Source organism: Nycticebus coucang, chromosome 16, assembly GCF_027406575.1.
Source record: "Nycticebus coucang isolate mNycCou1 chromosome 16, mNycCou1.pri, whole genome shotgun sequence".
Lineage (NCBI taxonomy): Eukaryota > Metazoa > Chordata > Mammalia > Primates > Lorisidae > Nycticebus > Nycticebus coucang.
This window is the reverse complement of record NC_069795.1, coordinates 70024927-70052375: the sequence shown is the minus strand read 5'-3', so window position 1 is coordinate 70052375 and position 27449 is coordinate 70024927. Positions and strand designations below refer to the sequence as shown.

Below are 27449 nucleotides of genomic sequence, written 5' to 3'. Positions count from 1 at the left end.
TTCTCTCTCTGTTTCTCTCTTCCCCTCCTCCCTGTTTCCCTTTTTTATTTCTTCTCTCTTTTCTTGCTTCATTTTTTTCCTTGGATTTGTAAATCCTTAGACTTGTCAAGTCATCCTTGCTATGTGATAACTGGCATTATCATTCATTATATAACTGGCCACATCTGATCCAATATACCACAATTTAGTTGATTGATTTGTTGGTTGGTTGGTTGAGTGTGACTGGATAGGCTTTTCTGAGCACCATGTTTGGTTCAGCAACACAAGAAACACAAAATCTCTGGGTTGGGATGTGCTGGTTCTTAACCCCTAGCTGCACATTTGAAGAGCTTTTATAAAATGCTGATGTCTGGGCCCCACCTTCACAGATTCTGATTTAATTTGCTTTGGTCTCTCCATGTGATTCCCCCGTGTTGAGAATCTCTGGATGAAGGTTTCCCAGACAACCACTGATATGATGGAAGTTAAATATCTTCCCTTGGGAAATCTAGAATGATGATTTTTCCTGAAACTAAGATTCTAGTTCGTATTGTCTTCCAGACAATCTTCCTGGATATACAAACTCTGAAGTGCTACTATAGAAGGAAGCAGCAGGTAATAGTCAGTAGCAGACCAGAACCTCCCCTCAAAAACCCAACAATGCCCAGCTGTGAACTTCTTCAAGTCAAGAGATACCCTCCTAGGTCTGTGGTTCTTCTTCGGGGGAAATTTTTCCCCCAAGTGACATTTGGCAATGTCCGGAGTCATTTTTGGTTGTCACAGCTTGAGGGAGTGCTACTGACATCTAGTAGGTAGAGGCTGGAGATGCTGCTAAACCCACAATGCACAGGACGCCCCCACAGCAAAGAACTACTCAGTACAAAATGTCAGTAGTGCCAAAGTCGAGAAACCCTTTCTTAAATCCTTGCTTTCATGTCCCTACCCCTCCAACTCCAGTAGAAACCATCCTCAATAGAATTAATCCTAAAGTGTTTCCGTCTTTCTGATTTCAATACCATTTTCCAAATAAACATTTTATATCCTTTTTAAATAGTCTCAGAATGTGATCATCCTGCTTTGCTTTTAAGAAAAGAAGGCTGCTGCCTGTGTTTGTCAGAGAGACAGAATCCCCCCATTCTGCTTCCTTTCCCATCTGGGGAATATGGAATGAGCCGAGCCCCAAGACCTGATGGAAGCCCTGCCTAGCCCACCTTGCTTAGGCAATGTGGTCATGAGAACCAGTCCTTGGGGTGCAGGTCACTCCGGGAGGTGTGGCACTGGGTTTATCAGCTGGCTGCGGCAGGCCTGCGTTGATTAAAGAGTGCTGGTCTGACATTTCAAAACACTTTTCTCTCCCCACTTCCTTAGATCATTTCATTATTAAATTAAAGATTGTTGTGATTTAAACTGAACCGTCAGGAGGCCTGGGGACAAACATAGGTTTTGGTGAAGAAATCGAACGCAGGACTACATTTACCAAATCCAACCTCAGCAGGGTGCTTTTTCTTTGTCTTAAAGAAATAATTTAGAACTCCAAGGGCTGAAAGTAGAAGTAGAACCTCTCCCTGCAGTGTCAGGAGCCCACACAGAGAGGCTGGCATGCCAGGAAAGGGAGCTATTATAAATAGCATGAAAAGCGGCATCAGTCAAAACTCACCGAAGTGCCTGAGCAAAATGTTAAAAGAAACAAATAGCTTCTGAAAACGGAAGCAACGATTTTTTTATCTTTATAACTTAAAGTGCTAAGAAACAAAGACAGTTTATATTCATGTAATTTTAAAGATGCACACGTGACATACAACGCAAACGCACATATAACGTACACACAACACACACCAACAGAGCTTCCTTAATAAAATAATGGGTAATCATTACTTTTGAAATAACAAAATCACAAGGAGTCAGAGCCTCGCAGAGGGAGCAGCTGTCCTTTTTCTTCTATGTAATTGATGCTATTTATTTAGAAAGTCTATGGTTTCCCCTTGTGAAATAATTTTCCTGTATGTGTATTTTTTTTTCCTAGATGAGATGGAAACCATTTGAGATTCCAAAAGCACCTCAGGAGAAAGTGGACTTTGTGAATGTAAGTCAGTAGGACCCACATTCCCACTGCCCTCCTCTCATTCATGGTGAGTGATCCAACCATTTGCAAGCTGAATACCAAGCAGAAGTGGGCTTATAAGAAGGCAGCAGAGATAAAACCACCTGCATAAGCTATGGGAGCCAACCAAGGGGCGTCTCACTTATAAGCACCTATGGCTTCTGACAGCAAAGGCACTCGTGAGCTATTTACATCTCAGAAAAGCCAATGGAAGTTGAACATTTTCCTACCTCAAGCTCCTTTGCTTTTGGCTAGAACAGGGGCTCTTAACCTTTTTACTCCAGGGATCTCTTTGATAATCTAGTGATGCCTGTGATTTAAATTGTGAAAAATAAATTACATAAAATTACAAATAAGCTAATTATATTGAAATAAAATAAAAATAATTTTAAAATAAATTTGGTTTACAGTCATATACATGCTTCCTTGTTAAGGTACTAAATCATAAGACCTAAGTAAAAAATATAATAAGCATAAATTATTTAGAGATTTCTATGTGGTATAATAACTATAATGTTATATAAAAATATTCATGATTTCTATCATTGAAAAGGGTACAAGCACTTCTAATACTGCTGTGGTGGTTGTCTATATTCATATTAATTGAAGGATATGATAAATTTCACTCAGGTATTAGTGGAAAAGTATATAAAATTTCTCTTATCCAAGTTCATGGCTATCCTGGAATGGATGCCTGGGCTAGAATGGCATCAATGAATCGGGCAGCTCAAGTTAGAACAATGCTGATTAGAAGCTCTGTTTGGTAGTTATAGGTGGGTTATTGGAATAACTGTGCCCCGAGCAAGGAGTATGTGAGGGAGGGGAAAAAGGGGCACTAAGAAAGTAAAGCCCAAAGAGACCAGCGCAGGGTTCTTCAGACCAGCCGCAGCTCATGGCTGACTTACGGAGAGTCTTCATGCCCAGCAGTAGGCCAGATTGTTTGAATAAACTTAGAATTCTTGTAATTCTTATCTTTATTAAGTACTCCAAATCCTGTGTAGACTCACTTAAGTAGACCCCAAACTTACAAAAATTGAGTTAAAATATAAAAAGATAGACTCCTCCCCATGAATTCTGGATATCTGGAAGAGCAGGACTCCTTTTTGGTGGGCTCCCCATCTGCAGGTTTGAGACTGAGGACTGTTTTGAGAAAGCCCATGTGTCAAGGTTTCTTGCCCTGTGGAGCATCTGGGCACATGGCAGAGAGAATGACAGTCAGTCAGAATGCATCCGTCTACCCTGTCTGGTAGAGTTAGGCTGACCCTATTCATAAGCAGAGGGCTTTCTACATGGTGGAGTACACCTGAGCGGCACTAACTTGTCCCTGATGCTGCAACCTCCCTCCCCAAGACTCCTAGATGGCCTAATATTACCTTTAACACCATCTCTCAAACTGATAGATACCAAGTTAGAAATTGATGTTCTGTAGATTCATCTGATATAGCCATTAAGACAATCCAGATTTAGGCCATGGCTGGCAGTAATCACACCGACCAAACTTAAGTCAGGAAATTCCAGGCTCCTCAGAAGCAGCCTGGATAAATGTCCCACTGCTCCATAGTAGAACTTTGTCTCACAGCTCTAAGGGACAGAGGGAGGGCTGCCTGTTGGGCACATCCACACTCACCTTTCCCTGTTCTGTGGGTTTTCCCCAGGGCCTGCACACCTTATGTGGAGCTGGAGACATCAGGTCTAACCACGGGCTAGCTATCCACATTTTCCTCTGCAATACCTCCATGGGGAACAAGTAAGTGGCTCAGACATGCCACCTCCCACACGCTGTTGGCCACAGGGTGAAGGCCAGGTCTTGCTCATCATTATTGGACCTTTTCTCAGAGCGATGTTGACATATATTTATTGGTAATAAAAATAAATAAGCATTTTCATCTTGATTGACTCCCTTGAAATAACAAGAATGTCACATCATGATGCAAACAGAAAAGAGAGGATGGGGCCCTGGAATGCAGGTATAGTTCAAGAGGCATTTTCAAGCAGTGTTTCTAAGCAGGTTTGGGTCAGAATATTCTGACTAAGGTTCCCCTGGGATGTTTGTGGAAACAGTCACATTGCCTGAGCAGACATTAGGGCCACCTGTTGGTGGTAAGTTAAGCTAACAGATTTTGGGCTTTGGCTAATAGTTTTGTGTCAGCTAAAAGTTCCTAAGTAGAAGAGCTTATATATCAGTTTTAAAAATATTTAAAAATGTGTAAATGGCATTTATGCCTTTTCTTTGGAAAGCAGAAGATCATAGCAGTTTTATACCCTACCTCTGGAACCAGACCGTTGTGTCCGAAACCCAACTCCAATCTTCCTGGCTGAGTGACTTGTGTGTGGCATGTAACTTTTCTGAGCCATGTATCAGGGCCAAGATCACAATTCTATGACAAAGTGCTGGAGATCTCCTTTGGGTACAACCCATATCAGGCCACTTTCCCTCTCCACTTGAGCCACACTGGTTTTCATTCACCTCTTTCAACCTGCCACGTGCCCTTCTGCCTCAGAGTATTTGCATATGCTGTTCCTTCTGGCTGGAATGTTCCCTTCTCTCTCCATACCCTCCCCTAGATAATCCCTTCAGATCTCAGGTCAAATATGTCTCTTTTGATGAATTCCCAACATAGATCAAGACCCTATTCTTTTATCCCCTTGAAATTGATTTTCATACTGCCATTACAGTGGGCAATGATACAGTTCTACAATTATTTGATTGCTTGCTGACTCCCTACAAGACTCTAAATTCTGCTAGGACAGATACTGAGTCATTTTGCTCACCATTTTATACCCAGCTCTGAGTCTGGTACATAGTAAACACTGAAAAGTAATTTGTGTTACAAATTAATTTAGCAAAATACTGTTGAAATGAAAATTACAGGAATTACTCTGTACGTTTCAGATGCTTTTACAATTCAGATGGGGACTTCTTGATTGGTGAGTTCTTAATTTCAGACCTTCACTGTTAATTGATCCCTAGCCACAAGCTGCTTTCTAATTTATGCAAATTATTTTACTTCATCCTCCAATCTGTCTTATTTTATTTAGTACAAACTACTGAGGTGTATAGGCCATTGAGAGTCTGGAAAAGATTCCTAGTATCCCTTAAAACCAAAATTCTGTTTTCTGGTCAATCTTTGCCTATAACTTCTGGGCTTTTCTAATGTGGGATATCTAAGGAGCTAAAAAAGAAGTGAAGATTAATACCAACATGGGATTAACTTATTAAAATAATTCTGTCTTCAAACTCACTCCATAAAAAACCCATCTGTCATTCATAACTGTAATTTAAATTCAGATTTTCATGAGATCATATAAAGTGTAATGTCTATAAGAGATGGTTCTGGTCTGCTCATTCTATTTGACAGTTTTTTAGTGTTGGTATTTTGGAGTCAACATTTGGATATAGACATTAAACAAGCAAACACCAGCCTTTCACTAGAGCTATCAGAAATGGATGACTTTCCATCCTATTTCTGCTGTCCATTTTGGCTAATTCACAAAACTGTGTATATACAAGCTCTTCATCTGGAGACTAAAAGAAAAAAAGGCAGTCATTTCGAAATTAAGTTGTCAGAAGACACATTCCCCCCCCCACCGCACCCCGCAAGAGATTCAATAAAGCTCTTTTCATTTGGACTGAAAAATCAAATGCAGCCCTTAAGCCTTCCCTCTTCGTGAAATGGTTCTCATATGGAAAGCATTGCTCATCACTGCCCCGTCTCTTCCTCCAGTTCCCCAGAAAGGGAAGCTTCTCATTTACACCGAGTTTGGCAAGATGCTTGTGCAGCCCAATGAGATCTGCGTCATTCAGGTTGGTGATGTGTCCCCTTCTCCCTGCCTCTCACTAATTTGGGAGCAATCAGATGTTTCAGCTGCTGCTATTTCGAACTCTAAAATTTCTCTGCCATGTCTGGGCAACAGGGAGGGAGCCTGAAGTATGCAGGAGGCTCCATGTGCAGGCTGTGCAGGCTTGGGTGCCTGTCTTGTTTTAATACAGCGCACATGGTACCAAAGCAAAGAGCATTTGTCACTTCACTTTCCTAGATATTTATACACATGCTGAGTAAGGCTCTGTTCCTGCTGATGGTGGTGGGGACCATGGAGGAACATTTTTTTTTTATATATACTGTTATCTCTAAAGCCAATGAGAGATTAGAATAAGATTGACTTGAGTCACAGATGTGATTAGGAGTGTTTCTTTCTAACTCATCTGGACATCTCTCAGACATAACTCAACAACCAGAGATTTGTTCTTGCATGTGGTACTGGCTCTGAGGCCGTTTCTTCATAACTTTGGGCGGGAGCCGAGAGGGCACACTCTTGTCTGCTTTCCATTCCAGAGAGGAATGCGGTTCAGCATAGATGTCTTTGAGGAGACCAGAGGCTACATCCTGGAGGTCTATGGCATCCACTTTCAGTTACCTGACCTGGGACCAATTGGTAAATCTTCACTACAAGCCTCTAAGCCTCATCTTAATATAGGATGCAGATAATTGCATGAAAGTTAAACATCCTTCTTCCCTCACTATCTCACTCCAACTTCATCTCTCTCTCGGAAGACCAAGCATCTTCACATAAAATAAATGCATAACTGAAAATGACCCAAACCAACCCATTAGAAATCTCCCCAGAATAGTACATCAACATTGGAGATAAAGACACTATACAATAGATTTCTGGTTATCCAGTGTACACTGTAAAGGTTGTAGAAGTTTGGATTCCTATGGGCCAGAGTCACTGGGAACAGCTTCACAGAAGCTGTTAAGATTTGACTAATTCTTAAAGAAAAGTCGAAGAGAAGTAAAAAGAACAGTTTTGCAGAAGCATGCAAGTGTGAATGAGCTTGCTGGACAGGAGGGAGATCCTTTTCTTAAGTCAGTGGATTGTGTGTAGACAATAAAGTGGGGAAAGCCATAAAAATGGACAAGGCTGTATTCCTGTAGAAAGAAGGGATGGACTGGGTGACTCATAGCTGTGAACCTCGTCTTCCTATTGAGCTCACTCCACAAAGTCCATGTTCCTAACCATCAAAAAAGGTGCATCACCCAGTGCAATGAAGGAGCTAGGAACCACAGCCCTGTGTGGCAAATTAAAACATTCAAAAGTGAACAAAAGTCCCTTCAGTCCCCATCCTTCTGGCAAGCTGGAGGCAGGAGATGTGGTGTGGAGGGGGGGGAGTGTTCTCAAAACATCTCTTAGAGCAAATGGAGTGACTGGGAAAATTGGTCCTTGATTTCATCTTTGGTCACACCTCCCAGTTCTTTCCTTCCTTGTGAACAGCTTTTTAGAGCAAAACAGGGACAGGCCAGCATGTGCCTTCTGGTCACTCCCCTGAGGGATCCAAATATGCAGAGGAAGGTGGGAGGCAGCAGAGAGGCAGCTGGAGCCATGGTGGGCCTGCTGTCATCCTGCTCACTGCCCACTCTTCCCACTTGGCTCTGGCTTCCTGCTGCTCTGCAGTCAGCAGAGCCTTCAGGTTCCACGGAACATGTACCCTCTGCAAAATATATATAATTTACTAACCAGCCGGGGGCTTATTTTTTTTAACCCCAGGAGCTGGAAATGATAAAACACTCCCCAGGTTTCTCCTCTCAGAGTTAAATTACGTTTTTGCACTTATGCTTTTTATATTTGGTCTTTTGATTTATTTTCTTTCTCTGGAGGGAACACTTGCTCCTAAGCAAAGGTAAGCAGACAAGTCTTGAATACTTCCCCCCTGAGTGGCAGATAGAATTTTTTCATGCTGGGAAGAGGTTTCACAAACTCGAGTTTGAGTTCTGTCTAAGGAGCAGAGACATGCCTGGGGCAACAGTACGTAACCCTTCCTATCTGAGATCATGGATTGTAGATGAGTTCCAGAGTCATTGGGGTTTCTTTGAAAAGAAAAGGTCTAGGATTCTATCCCATCCTCCCCTTTCCTCTTTTCAAGTCTCTTTCTTTCCTCCCTTCCCCCCACCTCTCGTTCACCTGTAGTGACAAGACACTGCATATGAAATAGTTTTGTTAATCACAGTCATTCCACAACCTTACGAGGTGATGCTGGTGACGATAATGATGATTTTGTAAATTTTTTCTGATCACATTCTTTGGATCCTCTTGAAAAGGCACTAGACTGAGAATCTGGTAAATCTTCAAGCAATGAAAGCAATTTGTAGAGTGGGCTCTTCATCTTTCCTCCGTCATTTCTAGGTGTCTAAAAGACTTTTGGGTTATTATGTTCTAGGAGCCAATGGCTTGGCCAATCCTCGTGATTTCTTGATACCCGTTGCCTGGTATGAAGATCGCCAAGTACCAGGTGGCTACACTGTGATTAATAAGTACCAGGGCAAGCTATTTGCTGCCAAACAGGTAAAGTAAGAGGTTTGGTATGCAGAGCAGGGAAGGAACAGTCCTTGGGCACCTATGGATCTCCAAGAACTGTGTTAGATACTTTACAGACATCTTTTCATCTTTACCACACAATTAAAGTACAAAGTGGCAGAACCAGCATTTGGACCCCTATCTATCTGGGGTTGTGCTCTTTTTCACTCACCAGGTTGTGCTCTTTTCACTCACCAGGCAAGGAAAAACCTAGCAATATGTAGGTCTCTAGAAACAGTGTGGAAAACATAGTATACAGGCAGCATAATATGTCTGAAAACAGAAAATGACAAGCAGATCAGCCAAGATGCATATTCTCCGATCACTACCATGTTTCAAATACAAGCAATGGTTGATACAAAACAAGCAGAACTCCGTTAATGAGCTTGGTTTATACCACCAGCCTGGTAAATTCAGGACATAAGCAAAGGCACAAGTAATAATTAAAAAGTTTATGTAATATATAATATATTATTATATAATATTTCTAATGTACTGAATATATAATATATTAAAATAAAATTATACCATAAAAAGAACCCAAAGGTCTCTTCTGGTTAGCATTATTTGTTTGCCTTATTTTCTCTATTTGATTTACTCTTTGTATCTGCCAAAGGTATGTTACTGGTAGGGAACCACCATTCTAGAAGCAGCCAGCAGCTCCTCCAGAAAGGTTTCCACTTTCCGCATGGATCCTGGGCTGGTTATTCTGTGTGAGCCCCCACTGACTTATTCTCCCGTCTTTGGCATGATCTGTGACCTGAGAGCACAGGTCTGTATGGACTGCTGGGCTCTCTAGCCAGCTAGCTTCTAGTTGGGTTCACCCACAGAAAATTGAGGGGCAGAAGCAAAGACAAGTTGGGGTATTTCTCCCCTGCCTTCTCGCTGCTCGGGACTGTGTTTCTGGCAACAGCTGCATCTGCTATGGCATCAGCTCCTGCTGGGTCACCCCCATGGTGCGCTGAAGCCAGCTCACACTGCCTTGCAGGAGCCATACACATACCTCTTGCCAATTTTTGTTCAATGATGTCATAGTAGCTCAAAAACCATCATGGTGAGAGTATTTACATCCCAAAAATCAGAAAATACTATAAATCAAAGCTTTCTATTTTTCTCCAGAGAGCCAGTTATTAAATATTTACCAGTATACCACTGGGCAGCCCCTTTCTTCACAGTTCTAGCTCTTGCTGGAGTCCTGTAACAATATTTCCCTCCCTTATTCCACATGCCTAAGAGTGGCAATGTCTTCCCATTATTGCCAGGCTCAGATACCTCAACAGCTCTTGTCATTCCAGTGAACCCTAACCACACTTCCGTAGGTATTCCCTTCATTAAAGCCTTTAGGACATCTGAGTTGGATTGTATTTCCTAAACAGACACATGGCTACAGTGGAGACCACCTCCCTATAGCAGAACCTACCCTAAGACAGGACCAAGAAGCATCACTTTAAGATTGTTCTGCGATCTCAAGTCCTTGGGGTTGAAACGTTGAGAGGTCTGCTCCCCTCTCCTAGACTCACCCACCTAGGCACAGTGCCTAATGAAAGCTTCTCTAGGCTATAATTACCTGGAGCACCGTCATAGCAGATGCCCTCTATACTAGGAAATGGGAAGTAACCCAGACTGAGAATTTCTGATATCCATGGTTATGCGAAAAATTGTTGAAAAGGCACTTCTTGCACATGTGATCAGAAGACAGCTGCAGCTTATGAACTGGAAAAATAGGGTTAGTGGCTAAGTGAGGGAAGTAACGGGCTGGTAAATAGAGGGTGTGTGAAGCAACCATGAGATGATTAAGGATTACACTTCTCCCAAAGGATGGTATAATTAAATTAAAAACAGAATCAAATCAAAAGAAGAGAGTTATGCCCACTACCTATTGTGAGATCCGCTACAAAAGCATTAGAAGCTAAAATTATCCTTTTTTGCGATTAGGATGTCTCCCCATTCAACGTTGTGGCCTGGCATGGGAACTATACGCCCTACAAGTATAACCTGGAGAACTTCATGGTCATCAACTCGGTAGCCTTTGACCACGCGGTAAGTCTGAACCATGAAGTGGCCCTGGGGATGGTGCAACTCTTGAGTGAAAGGGATTCACATTAGACCCTTGACATTCACAGATCTAACATTTCCGTTATCACCCTTGGAAGCCCTAGTCCTTTGATGAAGTAGGGATGCCATAAATAGTGAAGGAGCCAGGCCAGATACTCAGCATTCACCCACGAACACAGCATCGCTCTTTATAGAGTATTCACAGTAACTCTCGTAGATGGGTTAAAAACTTAGTTTCTCTGTGGAGCACTTATTCTGAAAAAACAACCAACTGCTAATGTTAGTGATGAAGAGAGGAGAAAAGAGCATTTATAGATTTGGAGAAGTCTCTGTCCTCACAAATCTTGAGTCTCTCCTGCAGGCTCTGGCTGCCTTCCTTCTGCAGTGCCTCCACTCCTGGCTGATTTGGGCAATGACAGAGCAGATGGCCCCTTCCAAAGTTGCTCCTGTTCAGTGGTTGGATTTAAACCGGAAAAATTCTACAGTGGGAACTTGGTCGTATTTTTCACCCAGTAAGCCACAAATAGGTTTCTGGTCTAAAGTGTAGGCCCCAAAGGTTCCACATTCTTGATAAAGTGCTTGTTCTGAGATCCTGGGGAAAGTTCATTTTGCAGCCTGATTTGTAAGAAATTATCTCAACCCACAAGCTTGAGGGATAATTAGAACAGAAGCCAGAGAATCACAGACAGAAGGATTACTCTGAGGCAGTTTATCGCACCTCTGGGGGGTACAAAACTATCTCTCTGAACAGCGCAACTCTTAATAAAACCAAAGAGGAAAAGAACAGTGAGACAGCAAGCCCAAAACAGCATGAGAAAAGATCCCCAGACTGATAAAGCTTCATTTGCACCTCACTACCTTTTCTTTAATAGTTTCAGAGAAACAGATGAGGACATGTTAACTCTTATGGTGATAAGAGTTGGGTTTTTTAAAAATTTGAATTTATTACAGGTTCAGTATTTTGTGTACTGCTGCTATAGTTTTTTCCCCAAAATTTGGATCTGATTATTCCACCACTGCTTTAGAAAACCTTTGTAGGCTTCCCATGGTTTAGGATTACGTCTGAGCTCTGAAGCGTGGTGTTTGATGTTCTTCACCATCTGTGCCTAGATGCATTTTCCAGCACCACCTCTTGCCCCTCTCCCTTCTGTCATCGTACCGTGGGCTTTAGCCTTTGCTCTTCTTAACAAAATCTCTGTGTGCCTTGATGTCTTTTCTGTTTTCTGTAATTAAAATTCCTTTTCCTTTCCTCTCTCCCTTCCTTTCCTTCCTTCTTTCCCTCCTTCTATTTATCCCTCCCTCATTTTCTTTCCTTCTCTCTCTTTCTTTCCTTCCTTCTTTCTTTCTTTCCCTCTTTCTTCCTTCCTTCTCTTCATTCTTTAAGACCTAACTCAGATATCACCTCCTCTTCAAAGCCTTCCTTAATCCTTTCAGGTAGATATAGCTGCCTTACATCTACCCCAGCAAATAGATTTAAATCATCTTTGAATCCCCAGACCCTGGCATAGCATCTGAAAGCAAACATGATTGTCGATTTCAATTAAATTGAATCTCTATCTTTCCTACTATAGAATCTTATGTTCTTTAAAAAGCATAACCTTACCCTATCCCACCTCTATACGACCACTACCAAGACTAGTGATGTAAATGGCATATTTTAGACCTGAGAGTCAAGCAAGTATGGGAAAGCAAAGAACCAGTCAGTCCTCAAACTATCTTGACCACAGATCCTATCTGTAATCTCTGTGATTCCCTCAAAGAGAAGCACATCTACACTAAAACTTGGATCTTGTTTTATTTCTACTCCCACCTTACTCTGATCATCCCTTCTGCAGCACATCCCAGCTCTCATCGCCTTGATCTGAGTTTGAGAGGCAGCCATCATTGGTTCTGAGGGCCATGCAGTAGTAGTTTGCACGTAATGTAAGCTCAGCAGGGTGAAAAAGCAGCTCAGAATCCTCTTAGCTGGTATTAATTCATTTTGCTTCAAGCACAGCAAGAGGAGGAAGTCAGATGAGTGATTACTTCACCTTGATATAAGCCATACTTCCCTCGTTTGATCAATAATTAGATTGTTTCTTGAAAACACCTTTAAGTGTGGATGAAATATGTATCACTATCTCGTCACCTCCCTTGCCTCTTTGGTCAGTCTCTCTTGAACTTCACAGGACCCATCCATCTTCACCGTGTTGACTGCCAAGTCTCTCCGCCCTGGAGTGGCCATCGCTGATTTTGTCATCTTCCCACCTCGATGGGGGGTTGCTGATAAGACTTTCAGGCCTCCCTATTACCACAGTAAGTTTCCTTGTACCAAGCCATAGGTAGAAACCAAAGAGACAGCAAAGCTGTGAGCACTGCTCACTGGAAATAATGCCTGGGTTTGGACACTTTGCCTAGGCTTGAGTTAAGGAACTTGCCTAGAGCTGATCCCAGACTATAAGCAGCTTATATACCACAGCTTCTCTAGGGTTGGTAGCAACACACTGACTCTCGGCTTGGATCTGTTTCTCTGGCCCTTGCAAGGAGGAAGAAAGGCTGTCAAAGTGTAAAGCAAGAAGCTTCTTTACATTTCAAATGTTTCTTTTGGGAGATGGGAAATGGTGAGGATGTTGTCAGTTTGTTGTTTTTGGAAAGGTCATTACCTAAGGCTGTTCAAGAGCCAGTTAAATGTACCTTCTCCAATTATTTAGGAAGGGCCATGCAGACTATAGTTCCTAGGGGAGGACTCCCTTCTGGAAAGAGTTTCTGTAGGGTGTTTGTTGCCTAGAAAGGACCTAACAAATCTCTGTTTTTATTTTATTAATATTGTTATTACTGACAGGTAACAATTATTGGCTAGATTCTGCTGACCTATTAAAATTCTTTAAAAGTACTAACTCATTAATCCTTAGAATAGTAAAAGAGAGGTAGTATCATTGTTAACTTCTTTTTCAGACAATGAAACTGACACAGAGGGATTAAGTAACTCTCTCAAGGCCTCACAGCTAGTTAAGTGGCAGAGTCAGGATTTAATGACAGGCTGTCTGATGCCAGATGCTAATGACCACTAACTGATGTGGCTAACATGGTGCCTGGTACACAATATGCTTCTAATAAATATTTATTTAATGAGTAACTGCATTGCCAAGAGTGAATAAAGTACCCATGGCTGTACTTAATTAGATGGACACTTTTTAAACTGTGCAACAGGTAGCTGAAAATCAAACCTAAAGATGAGTGTACAATTCTACTTTCTGGAGTTTGCATTTTTTGTGTGCATAGAGCTCTGGAAAGACTTTAAGATGCATTTTGGCTAGAACATTTTAGCAAACAAATGCTTCTTTAGTTAACCCCAGGGTCTTCTGTTTCTGTGGGGAATTCAGGCATCCTAGAGGGCAGGGAACCAAGGCCCTTAAGAGGGAAGAAGACCACGTTGTGGTCAAATGCTGGCATCTCCCTTTTCAGGTGACACCATCATGGTGGAGAAAAGAAAATAATCAGTTAGCCCTGCCATAACACCAGCTGCTTTGTGAATAGTGTCATTGTTGCACGACCTGTGAATTGAAACCAATAGACTCTCACTGAAGATTATAGAGGAAGGAATTTTATTTTAGCTGGCAGAGCCACAGCAGATTAGAATCCAGAATGGCCAAGTTCCTGATCAGCTCTGTCCTTGTCCTTTCATTGGACTCACAAGTAGACAGACAAAGGAATTGCCGTATGATTTCTCATTGGAGGTGTTGAATCGTGTGCAGGGCTTAAAGAAGCGGAAGCAAGCAGCAAGCATTAGTTTCAAGGATCTAGGAAACTAAGTTTCACAAATTCTTAATGGCTGGGTTACCATGGAGAGGACCTTCAGGTGTGTTCTTGAGTTTCTCTGAGAAACCTTTGGGGTTTTTTTTAGACTTTACTTTTCCCGGGTTTCCTCCCTCACTATAAATCCTTTCTAAAGCATGTCAAGCCCACTAAACACCCTAACTTTTCTCCTCCTGGAAGTTAGTGCCCTAGACCAGTGGTCTCCAACCTCCTTGGCTCCAGGGACCAGTTTTGTGGAAGATCATTTTGGCATGGATCGTGGAGGTGTTGAATGAGGAGAGGTTATAAATACAGATGAAGCTTTGCTCACTTACCCATTGGTTACTTCCTGCTACACAGGGCCAGTTCCTCACAGACTGCAGACCAGTACCAGTCTGTGGCCCAGGGTTAGGGACTGCAGCCCTGGAGAACCTGTTGTCAAAGAGAGAGATTGCCCTGGCTTATTCTGCACTTTACCTGCATATTGAAGGCCAGGCACATTGGCTCATGCCTATAATCCTAGCACTCTGGGAAGCTGAAGTGGGAGGATCACTCAAGCTTGAGAGTTGGAGACAAACTTGAGTGACAGTGAGACCCCCGTCTTTACTAAAAGTAGAAAAATTAGCCAGATATGGTGGCATGTGCCTGTAGTCCCAGCTACACAGGAAGCGAAGGCAAGAGGACCTTTGAGCCCAGGAGTTTGAAGTTGCTATAAACTAGGCTGAGGCCATAGCACTCTAGCCTGGGCAACAGAGCAAGACTCTTGTCTCAAAAAATAAAAAAATAAAATAAAATAAAATAAAACATTGTAGTGAGCTTAACTCTATGCATCTGAGGTGGTGGTTCTCACATTTTAGCATGTGTCAGAGTCATCTGGAAGGCTTGCTAAAACACAGATTTCTGGTCCCCACAGTCAGAATTTCTGCTTTAATAGGTCCAAGATAGGACCTAGGAATTTGCATTTTTACAAGTTTCCCAGTGATGCTGATCAGCTTCTATTCTAAGGACCTCACTTTCAGAATATTAGGGGATATAAAAATCACTTAAATACTGTTTTTAAAAAGTTCATTCTCAAGGCCCACCCCCCCAAGAGAGTTTTTTAGCTGGCTTTGAAGTGGAACCCCAGAATTCTGCATTTTTATCTAGCAAGTCAGGAGATTCTGAAGGAGGAGATCTGGAGACCGCACGTTAAGAAATGCTGGCCTCAGGTTTGCCTGTATACTTAGGTGGAAGAATAATAGAGTGATCTGACTCGGACAAGTTTACTACTGTGTTGTAGGCTCTCTACCCGCTCCTTAATTTTGATTTGTAATTTGGACTGCCTGAAACAAATGGCCTTGTGAGATGCCTCCTACAATTTTCTTTGTTTTATTCTTTTTTTTTTTTTTTTTTTTTGAGACAGAGTCTCACTATGTCACCCTCAGTAGAGTGCCAGGGCGTCACAGCTCACAGGAACCTCAAATTCTTGGGATCAAGCGATTCTCTTGCCTCAGCCTCCCAAGTAGCTGGGACTACAGGCACCCACAACAACGCCCAGCTATTTTTTGTTGTCATTGTTGTTTAGCTGGCCCAGGCCAGGTTCGAACCTGCCAGCCTTGGTGTATGTGGCCAGTGCCCTACCCACTAAGCTATGAGCAGTGAGCCAACTTCCTACAATTTTTTAATAATTCTGAAAGTAAATTTGGCCCCAAGATAGACTGTATAAAGGTATGGTGGCCCTGAGTTAGTTGGAAAAAAACTCAGAACCCCAAGTTAGAAATTAGACCAGAGATGTTAAAAATATTGCTTTAGCAATATTTAAAATCTTTGCACCTTGATGTGACTTTATAAGAGAAGTAGGGATGTATTTCTGTAGAAATATAGCCTCCAGGCATCTTAATTCACCTTAGTCAAATAGATCCAGCTTTAATCAGAAAGACAACGTCCATCCTTCTACTGTCCTTTGAAATGTGGAAAATGATGTAGAAATGTCATCACCAAATTCATTATTACCTAAATTCGTATTCAGATCAAAGCTGAATTCTGTCTTACTTCCTTCTTAAAATTAAGCCATGAAGGTGACCCTGAGGACACATACTAGACCAAAGAGTGTGACGACAAATTTAAATTATGAGCAGAACTGTTTTTAAAATATAGAGACTTCATGCTTACATTTGCTTCTTTTGCTCTGTTTCCACTTCATAGAGAAAGAAGCAGAGCTATGATCTAGATATTACCTTCTCTGCATCAGCTGTCATACTCATTCACTTTTAGGGGCCTGTAATAGCTTTTTGTTTTCTGAGAAGGGTGGGTGTGGCTGCTTTGTCAATAATAAAAGCACTCGGGCACTTGGTTATAACTCACCTATGTGGTATCCCTCCCAGCAGGCAAGAAGGATAGGCAAAGCAAGAAAGGCAGGTATTTATCATGTCAAATGTTTGATTTTGTGAAAATTGCCACTGCCCTGTCTCTGTACTCTGTCCACAGTTTGTATTCTGAGCACTCTCTCAGTACAGATCATGAGTATCTTTAACTAGGATGTTTCTTATTTATCTCTGTATCACAGTACCCAGCACAGTGTCTAATTATATATGCTAGATAGAATGGGTGAAGTGGGAAATGGACAGATAAATGGATGGATGAGTAGATGAGTGGAGAAGGAAAGGCACTTAACATTTATTTAGGTGTTATATTTCCTTAATTCTTGCTCTAAATGTATTGCTATTCTAATAAAGAGCTTTGTTTCAACAAACATAAGATTGGAAAAGTGGAAGCATGATGATTTTTTTTCAAATTGTGTGTGATCCCAGAAAGCACAACTAGGACCAATGAATTTAACTTAAATAAAAGCAATTTTCCATTTAATGTGAGAAGGACCTAATACCCAGAGCTCTTCAATAATATGATAGGTTGCGTTGTGGAGTAGAGAGCTTTCATTCACTTACAGGCAGAGCCCAGGAAGTAATCTGTCAGGATTGATATAGAAAATCCTTCTGTATTGAGTAGAAAAGTAAGGACCCTTTCCAATTTTAAGATTTAGGATTTTATTAATCGGATGTCAATGAGAATGGAAAAAAGAAACAAAACTAAAAGACATTTTTAAAGAACAGAAGAATAAGACGATATCAGATTCAGATATAAAATATAGTATTTGTTATAATAAATAGCATTTAGTATCTGTGTTTTACAGATACCAAGATTCTTTCAAACATAGATTATCACTTGATATTGGACTTTAAGTCTAGGGTCTTTCCATTACATCATCGTCCATCAACATATACACATGCATGCACGCACGCACATATACAAACACATATGTGTACATCAGCTTCAGTGTTCTAGATCTAACCAGATTGGGAACCAGAATATGGTGATGCCATGTATAGAGTACCCTGATTTTGTTTAGATCTAGTCTAATTTCTTTCAGGTTGTAGAACACAAAACTTCTGGTAATCCACATGACAATGGAGTAGAGCTTTGCTTATCAAGAATACCACAATGGCTTGGCACCCATAGCTCAGTAGTTAGGGCACCCGCCACATATACTAAGGTAGGTGGGTTCAAACCTGGCTTGGGCCTGCTAAACAACAATGGCAACTGCAACAACAACAACAACAACAACAACAAAAATAGCTGGCATGTGGCAGGCGCCTGTAGTCCCAGCTACAAGGGAAGCGGAGGCAAGACAATCCCTTAAGCCCAAGAGTTTGAGCTGTGAGCTGTGATGCCACAGCACTCTACCGAGGGAGACATTGTAAGACTCTGTCTCAAAAAAAATAAATAACTAAAGAATGCCACAATGATGAATATTTTGTGATTGTTCATCTTTATTGATTGTATTCTTTATTGATCCTATAAAATTTATTATATTTTCCTATCTTCTTGACATTTTTCAGAAATAATATTTGAGTGGTCTTGGTGTTTTATTGGTCCCTATTTTAAAAATAACACTGCTTCACCCTTCCCAGGAAACTGCATGAGTGAGTTCATGGGACTCATCAGAGGTCACTATGAGGCAAAGCAAGGTGGGTTCCTGCCAGGGGGAGGCAGCCTGCACAGCACAATGACCCCCCATGGGCCTGATGCTGACTGCTTTGAGAAGGCCAGCAAGGCCAAACTGGCACCCGAGAGGATTGCTGATGGCACCATGGTAAGCAAGTTAAATGGTAGGCTTTGGTGGCCTCTCGGCTCCCCAACCTTGCTGAGAGAAATGGCTATTTTTTGTTTCTCCAAAATTCACAGAAAAGGAGTCAAAAGAGAATTGTGTGTCTGCATAGATACATTTACACATGTGTATGCACACTCCCTTATGTATATACTAGACTTCTAATGTAGTTTAGAGGAAGCTTTGAACTTGGTGTCAGACTTGGCTTTAAGTCTAGTTCTTAGTTCCTTGAACAAATCACTTAAATTCTCTGTGTTTCATTTCCCCATCTTTAGAATGGATATGATATCCATCACAGCAGGTGGCTGTGAGTTCACCTTATACACTGGCCAATAGTGTTCAAATGCAAGAGAGTATGAATAGTGCATGAAGGGTCTTCCTATTTTGTATGCAGCCCTGTTTCTATGCTGTGTCTCAGAGCCTTCTGCTTTTGGAAGTAATCCTCTAGGGCCACAACAGCAGCGGAGGCAGGATGTCACCTCCAGCCAGTTTCTCAAGCCAAGGAGAAGTCAGGAAGCCTCTGCCTCACTATAGTCAGGGCTTGTAAGCAGCAATTCTCGGCTATTTTCTCATTTTACTTTGCTCTACTTTGGCATGGATGAAACTGCTGGGATTTAAAACCTGTTTTGTATTCCTCCTGTGTTCAGCTGTAAACATTGAGGCTGAACACAATTGCAGTTGGCTGCAGTACTTGATTTTATTTTATTTTTGCATTCTTGGAGGTAGAGTTTGTGGAGAGTAATTTTATGCTGAATCATATTCAAATTTGCTTTACATTTTTAAACAATTGTCTTCAAGACTATCTGGTTTAAAATCTGTAATAAAAAAATCTGCCTATCCCCATGCTTGCAAACTACCTATTATTTTCCATTTGCCTTCAGTAACCACACATTTTTAAATTTTCAAATGTGAGCCCATAAAATTTGGGTGGAGTGGCTTTGGTTTATTAAAAGCCACAATGGGGGCCAGGTGTGGTGGCTCATGCCTGTAATTCTGGCATTTCTGGGAGGCTGAGTTGGGTAGATCTCTTGAGCTCAGGAGTTTGAGACCAGCCTGAGCAAGAACAAGACCCTGTCTCTACTAAAAATAGAAAAACTAGCAGGGCGCAGTAGCAGGTACCTATAGTCCCAGCTACTCGGAGAATTGCTTAAGCCCAAGATTTGAGATTGCTGTGAACCATGATGATGACACAGCACTTTACCAGGGTGACAGAGTGAGACTCTGTCTAAATAAATAAGTATAAATATAAATAGATAAAAGCCACAATGGGTCAGAAAATCAGCATTAGATGAAGCTAGAATGTCTAAGGTGCACAGAGTGTTTGCATCTTCTTTTTGTTACAATAAAAATCTCTGAATCATAGTGCAGCATCCACCATCCAGACCCTTCTGGGATATGGCTTCTAAAAGTGCTACAGCCATGCCTGCCATTTCCTTCCTCTCCTTCCCACACCCTCTTCTTCTTTTCCTTTTCCAAGCCCATCTCCTGATCAGAGTCCTGAAAAGGCAGGTTCAAATTCCATCTCTACCCTGACTGTCACCCTAGACAAGTCATCTCCAGCTCTGAGCTTCAGTTTCCTCCTCTGCGAAATGCAGAGTGTGTCCCTCCTGGCAAGGACATGGCCACAGTAGGTGATGTCCCTTAGAACATGCATATTCCCAAGATTCTCTCACTTCTGCCCTTGGAATCTAGCAAATTTAGTCATAATGCTGGGAGAACAATGTGAGGCTTAGTGCTTGATTCTATTTTACAGAATGAAATGTGAGGCCCTGAGAAGTTAGGGGTCTTGAGTGTAGGGTGGGGCGTGGGAGCCAGGCCCAGGCTAGGGCCAGGCAGGCGGCAGCACCAGAGCTGGTAGAGCGCTAGGGGGCCCATAGAGGAGGAGAAAGGTGGCGGTGGCCCTGGCAAAAAAGAAAAAGAAGTTATGGGTCTTGCACCAGGTCTCCCCGGCTTAATAAGTGGTGGGACCAGAGCCAGAACTACACCAGCACACATGATTGATTATTCAAAGATTCCACCCACTCACACCTTCTCCTGATCTAATTGAATGTGTTTATTATCTATCTCCTCTCCTCCAGGCATTTATGTTTGAATCTTCTCTAAGTCTGGCTGTCACTGAATGGGGACTCAAAGCCTCCAGGTGTTTGGATGAGAACTACTACAAGTGCTGGGAACCTCTCAAGAGCCACTTCACCCCCAATTCCAGGAACCCAACAGAACCTAATTGAGACTGGGTCATGGCTTTCACAATTGAGATTAAATTTGTGTGGTCTCTTTGAGAATCTCAAGTCCTCTGATAGTACTGAGGGAAGGAATTGGTTAAAATGATAATTTACTTTTCATAGTCAAGTAACTCAGATCCTGATTTGTAGAAACACATTTGGAAAGTTCTATGACTGTCAGCTTAGTTACTCAATAAATTCTTGATATTGTTCTGTGGAAGTGGCAATTGGTCATACTCAGGTCTTGATGACACAGACTTGTAGCCGTCAAGACCAACAGGCTAAGTAAACCCATGAAATTGGACCAAGGTCATGTGCTTGGCCTGAGGGCTTTCATTCTAGGAATACAAGTCCAGAAACTGACTGGAGATGGTAAGACTCAAGGAAGGATAGGCCAAGCATTAGAGCCTCTAACTGAAGCCAAAGCCACCACCAAGCTCTTAGGAGCCAATCCAGGCATGGGAAGGTTCAGAGGGTCAGCAGAACTCCAAATATTCAGCTTTCAGTCTAAAATAGATGTGAGCCAGGCTAACAAACTGGCTCATCTCAGTAGTCACATAGCAGCCAATGATGATGACATTGGACAAGAACCCCAGTCACCAAGAAGTGAGAACTATGCATTCACTTAGGGAGACCAGCTGTCCTAGGTTGCCCAGATGGCCTCTGTTTTTGTACTGCAAGCCCTATATCCCAGGAAACCCCTCGCTCCTGGTCACTCATTCATTAATCCATTAAGTAACCACACACTGAGCCCTTACTACCTGCTACAGAGCAAGATGCTTGGGATGAATGGCTGAAAAGGAAGAAGCAGTCCATCCCTTTGTAGAGTCGACATCTAGAGAGACCAGGGCCAAAGAAGTGAAGGCCTGAGCACGGGGCCACAACAAAAAATGAGGCAGTATTATGTGTAAGGTTGTACCTGACAGTTCCCTCTCTGTGGTCAGCATCCCTCCAAGTACAGGGATGCCCAGGACTTAGGTTGTCAGTTAATTAGGTTCTCCTGGCATGAGAAGACAGGCAAATCAGAGCAGAAATATGATGGGAAATGATGTTTGTCACTACTTTAGCTCTGTAGTTTTAGCACATTTCTCCCACTTTGTTGCTGTAGTATCAATTTTGATATGCTGCTGCCAAGTTTTCAGTCAATAATAGGTAGTGAGAGTCAGCTATGTGTCAAGGCCCAAGGACTAGGACTGCCAAATGAAATACAAGATGCCCAGTTACATTTGGATTTCAGACAAACTATGAATAATTTTTGGTGTTAAGTATGTCCTATGAAATACTTGGACACACTTCATAAAATATTATAAATGTTTACCTGAAATTCAAATTTTTATTTGATGCACTTGACAACCCTACTGGGGATACAGTGATCAAGGAGATGGACATGGTCCTGCCCTTGCAGGGGTCACATTCTAGAGAGGAAGATAGACGAAATAAACAAAATGGTCAGAAGCTATGAAACACGCTGAGAACAAAATAACACGAATGCTGGAGAGATCTTCAGGGAGGAAGGTCTTCCATGAAGACGTGACATTTAGCTAGACTGAAAGCAGAGGGGAGAACAAGTCATTGGAAGGGTGAGGTGCGGTTGTGTGGGGTGGGATGAGGAGGAGCATTCTAAGGAAACACCTTCTGGGTTCCTTGGGTGAAAAAAAGTGAGTCCAGGGCACTCAGGAGGAAACTCTTGGAAAAAGTGGCATCGTCCTGAACTGATGAGGTAGCAGCAGAGACAGAAGTGTGAGGTTATATGGGTGAGGGAATGAGGAGCTAGAGACAGGGCTGTGGTATTTCCTAGTCTCAAAAACATAAGGAAACAGAGGTTGACATGCTTCCTCTTTGTTCCTCAATATAAAAAAAGTCTTAATTAAAAATCAGACATTGCTAAGTAGCAAAGCAATTAATACCTTTAAATATGTTTTAAAATTGACTACTGTAGCAGCAGCTGCCAGTGGCCCACCTACATCCCATCAGCACCATATGGTACCAACTGGGAGCTTTCAGTTGCCATCACAGGCAACTCTTTGCCTGAGATCAAAATCTCAGCAAAAGGGCTAAGGAGTGGATGGCCTTGGACATAGCCCTCAAGCCATGACAAATGGGAATGAGCAGATAAACACAGCAGCTCCCAGGCCTTGTGTCTCAGAGGCTCATGTGTGCCCTGGTGTCTTGCAGCTCCCAGAGGGACTGGGCACACCAAATACCCACAGTGGCAAGTCTTGCTAATGCCCCCAATATTCAAGTCCTTCCCTTCCTTCTCACTTCCCTACCCTCCTAGGGTGTTTCCTGGACTCTTCTCTCCACCAAGACAATCACTAGATTATTTATTCACAAACCCCAGCCTTCCTTCTATGAGCACATTCTAAACCCTACTCCCATACAGGCACCTTAACTCCTACCCATTTCAGTTCCTCTATTATCAGTCTGGTGGCAAAGCCTTACAAGGGCTAATGCAAGGTTGTGGGTGGATATCTGCGTAGCACCCAAGCTCTTGCACTTTTTCTCCCCACTGCTGGCAGCACCTCCTTAGCTGGAGACAGTATTTCATGGAGGGCAGAGCATTTGTGCTAATTTTAAAAAGATTTAGCATTCTTCCTGTGTGCCTCAGGTAATCTAGAAAGTTTCTGGCATCATTTCCTTAGTTCCCTGTTCTCTAAGATGTCTTCCTCTTCCCAAGAAATATACTATCTCTTTTCTTAGAAAACCTTAAAGAACAAACACCCTGATACAGTTTCCTCCAATGACAGGAGGGTTTTCTGCCAAATCCACTTGGCATCTTCATATATTCTCCTGTTAGAGAAGTGCGCAACAGGGCGGCGCCTGTGGCTCAAGGAGTAGGGCGCCGGTCCCATATGCCACAGGTGGCGGGTTCAAACCTAGCCCTGGCCAAAAACCAAAAAAAAGAGAGAGAGAGAGAGAAGTGTGCAATAACAGCCACCCTTCTTCTCATTCTGAGAGGTTTCTCTCACAGCCCAGGCTACTAGCAATGGTTCTGGACCAATGGTTCTCAACAGAGGCAATTTTTACACCTCCACTCCACCCCAAGACATCTTCCAAAGTCTAGAGACATTTTTGCTTGTCACAAATGGGGAGGGTGTGACTGGCATCTAGTTAGTAAAGGCTAGAGATGCTAATAAACATTCTACAATGCACAGCACAGTCTTCCATGACAAAGAACTCTCCAGTGCTGACTGTCAGAGGTGCTGAGGTTCTGAAATCCTGATCTCTGCCTAGAATTCTCAACTTTAGCTGTACATTGGATGTCCTGTCAGCTTCTATAATTCCCAGTGCCTAGGGTGTGCCCAAATGAATTAGAAACCTTGGAGATAGAACCCAAATATGAGAATCATTTCCAAGCTCTTCAGGTGATTCCAGTGTACAGTGAAGGCTAAGGACCACTGTTTAAGAAATTTTAAATCAGTACCCAAAACACCCGGTTTCCAACCTCAAAGTCTGGTCCAAATCAAGTGTGCTTTTTGTGTTATTTATTTATCTATTTGTATAGATGGGATCTTACCATGTTGCCCAGGCTGGGATCAAGAGATTCTCCCACTTCAGCCTCCTGAATAGCTGGGACTCTCGGTGTTTGCCACCAGGTCTGGCCAAATCAGGATTTCTTAGGGTCTGCAGCAATGGTTCTCAACCTTCCTAATGCCGCAATGCAGTTCCTCATGTTGTGGTGACCCCCAACTATAAAATTATTTTTGTTGATGCTTCATAACTGTAATTTTGCTACTGTTATAAATTATAATGTAAATATCTGATATGCAGGATGGTCTTAGGCGACCCCTGTTAAAGGGTCATTGGACCCCCAAAGGGGTTGCAACCCACAGGTTAAGAATCATTGGTCTACAGAAAGGAGTGAAAAATCCCTAAAGCTCCTGACTTTTGTGTAAACACGTAATGGGGATGGAGGTATGGAGGTAGGGATTACCTAGGAGAAAAAGCAGCCTGCAGCAGGCAGTGATGGCCACTGCCTCCCATCAGAAAGCACATCTCTACAAGGAAGCCCAGGAGGACACAGGGAGAGCTGCAGGAGGAGGAGAGGGAACTTAAGAAACCTAAGGCCTAGATATAAACTCTATGTAAGTTAAAAGTTAATGTGCCACTTCTGTATTGTGATTTTCTAGAGTGATGAAAGAATTCAAACTTTCATCACTTTAAATCCAGAAGTTTGAATGATGTCCTTCTGGAAAGATATTTTACTACTAAGATGAAAAAAACAAAATAGACTTGAAGTCTAGCATTTAAACTTCTTCATTATATTCAGCGATCAGCTGTCCTACAATCTGATATAATGGACTTTACATAATTTCATTTCAAAATCTGAGGTATGTAAAAAACTTATGCTTTTGTCAGACAGTGCAGGGTGTAGTTAAGAGAATAGATGCTAGAGCCAGACTGTCTGGGTTCAAATTTAGATTGTACATCTTGTTAGCTTTGCAAACCCGAATAAAGTTACTTAACCTCCCTGAGTTTCTGTTTCCTCAACTATAAAATGGTAGTGAAGGTACCTACCTCATAGTGTTAAGTATTAACACTTAAGATAAGTTAAGACAAGTAAATTTCTTAGAATACAATCTATCACATAATAAGCATTGTATAACAAGTAGCTATTATTCATATTGGAGTTTTTGTTTTATTTGTTTTAGTATAATCATTAGATTATTAATACAATTACCATTATCCATTAATTTCATTTTTTAGAAAGAATAATGATTAAGAAAATAGGTTCTGGATTGGCTCCTGCCCGGACCTCAGTAAGAGCTGTGCCACCCAGACCTCCACAAGAAGTGTGCCCCAACCGAAATCGGCACCCACCTGGACCTCAGTAAGAGCTGCACCGTGACTCCTGACCCGTGACCCGCACCCACGGGGCCTCCACACACCATGACCAGGAACTGCGTGAGCGGCACAACCCCGCGTCCTCCCTCCTGTACCCTCCCTGCCTCCACATGGGCCCGCTCGTTTGGCCAGGGATTCTGGTAGCCGTGTGCCCTCCGGAGCCCTCCCTACCTCTGCAGGAACTCTTCTCCTGGCCAGAGACTGCTGGAGCCATGGGCTCTCTGTGCCAAAGTCACTGGGTGCCAGGCACTCCCAAAACCATGTGCATCACCCTCGCCCTGTTGCTGGATCCAGGTGTGTCACACTCCGAAGCTGCTTCCACAACCAGAACTCCCTGGCTGGGGAAGCCCCAGAAGAACTACACAGAGTAACTCCCTACAAAGATCCAGTACAATAGAGTGATCCTGCTGGGGTCTAATCTTAGAGAGACACCTCCCCAACTCTGAGGACGGCCAGAGGCAATAGTGAGAAACAATCATGAGATGAAATCAACAGAAAAACTCTGGCAATATGAATAATCAGAGTAGATCAACTCCCCCAAGGATCAATGGGGCAGACACAGCACAAGATCCCATGCATAAACAAATAGCTGAGATGTCAGAAATCGAATTCAGAATCTGGATAGCAAATAGATCAAATTCCAAGCAGTAACTCAAAAGATATCTCAAGAATTTAACGAATTCAAAGACCAAAGATTTTGACACATTGAGACAAGAAGTTGCATCCCTCAAAGATCTGAAAAACACAGTAGAATCCCTCAGTAACAGAATGGAGCAAGCAGAAGAAAGGATTTCTGACATTGAAGACAAAGCTTTCGAACGCTCCCAAACTCTTAAAGAGGAAGAGAATGGAGGGCAAAAACAGATCACTCTCTCAGAGAGCTCTGGGATAATTCAAAGAAAATCAATATTCGTCTTATAGGGATCCCCAAAAGTGATGAAGTGGCTTCACAAGGCACAGAGTCTCTTCTCCATGAGATTATGAAGGAGAACTTTACAGACATGCCAAGAGATTCTGAAATCCAGATAGCAGACAGTTTCAGAACTCCAGCACGACTCAACCCAAATAAGACATCCCCCAAACACATCATAATCAATTTCACTAAAGTTAATATGAAGGAGAAAATTCTGAAAGCAGCCAGATGAAAGAAAACCATCACCTACAAGGGCAAGAATATTAGAATAACTGCAGATTTCTCTGCTGAAACCTTTCAAGCTAGAAAAGGATGGTCATCAACTTTTAATCTCCTAAAACAAAATAACTTTCAACCCAGGATCCTGTACCCAGCTAACCTGAGTTTCATTTATGACGGAGAAATTAAATACTTTAATGACATTCACATGTCGAAGAAATTTGCCATAACTAAATCAGCTCTCCAGGATATTATCAGACCCTATCTTTCATAAAGACCAGTGTAATCCTCCACCACAAAAAAACCCACCCAGAAAATTTTGATCAAATTCCAACTTCCACAGTTGCAAAAGTATTAAAATGTCCACCAGACTCTCAAAAGGCTTATCAATATTCTCAATTAATGTGAATGGTTTAAATTGTCCTCTAAAGAGGCTCGGGTTGGCTGATTGGATACAAAAACTCAAGCCAGATATCTGCTGCATACAAGAATCGCGTCTTACATTAAAGACAAATATAGACTCAAGGTGAAGGTATGGTCATCTATACTCCAGGCAAATAGAAAGCAGAAAAAAGCAGGCATTGCAATCCTATATGAAACCAACACATTGTACCCCTTGATTGCACTAATGTACACAGCTATGATTTAACAATTTAAAAAAAAAAACGAAAAGAAAATAGGTTCTAGAATCCAGACTGTACCTTTATAGTTGAGGAAGGTTGAGTAAGTGATTTAACCTCTTTAAGCATTACCTCCTCACTTAAAAGGAGAAAATGATTTATTTCAAGGGATTTTGTGAGGGTTAAATAAGAATGCATTAAATGTTTTTGGCACCTAGTGAGC

General features: G+C 42.1%; 1 protein-coding gene across 3 annotated transcripts in view; it reads left to right on the top strand.

The window, feature by feature from the left end:
• The window catches only part of HGD (homogentisate 1,2-dioxygenase), a 49290-nt gene extending 28441 nt beyond the window's left edge, over positions 1 to 20849 (top strand). For all 3 annotated transcript variants that reach the window (XM_053564813.1, XM_053564812.1, XM_053564811.1), the window contains 10 exons: positions 2003 to 2062; positions 3736 to 3827; positions 4974 to 5008; positions 5806 to 5885; positions 6415 to 6514; positions 8298 to 8422; positions 10370 to 10474; positions 12658 to 12784; positions 18211 to 18392; positions 20486 to 20849. In XM_053564813.1, coding sequence (XP_053420788.1) covers positions 2003 to 2062; positions 3736 to 3827; positions 4974 to 5008; positions 5806 to 5885; positions 6415 to 6514; positions 8298 to 8422; positions 10370 to 10474; positions 12658 to 12784; positions 18211 to 18392; positions 20486 to 20635 — 1056 coding nt within the window. In that variant the 3' untranslated portion in view covers positions 20636 to 20849. The remainder of the gene's footprint in view (positions 1 to 2002; positions 2063 to 3735; positions 3828 to 4973; positions 5009 to 5805; positions 5886 to 6414; positions 6515 to 8297; positions 8423 to 10369; positions 10475 to 12657; positions 12785 to 18210; positions 18393 to 20485) is intronic.
• The last annotated feature ends 6600 nt before the right edge of the window (positions 20850 to 27449 follow it).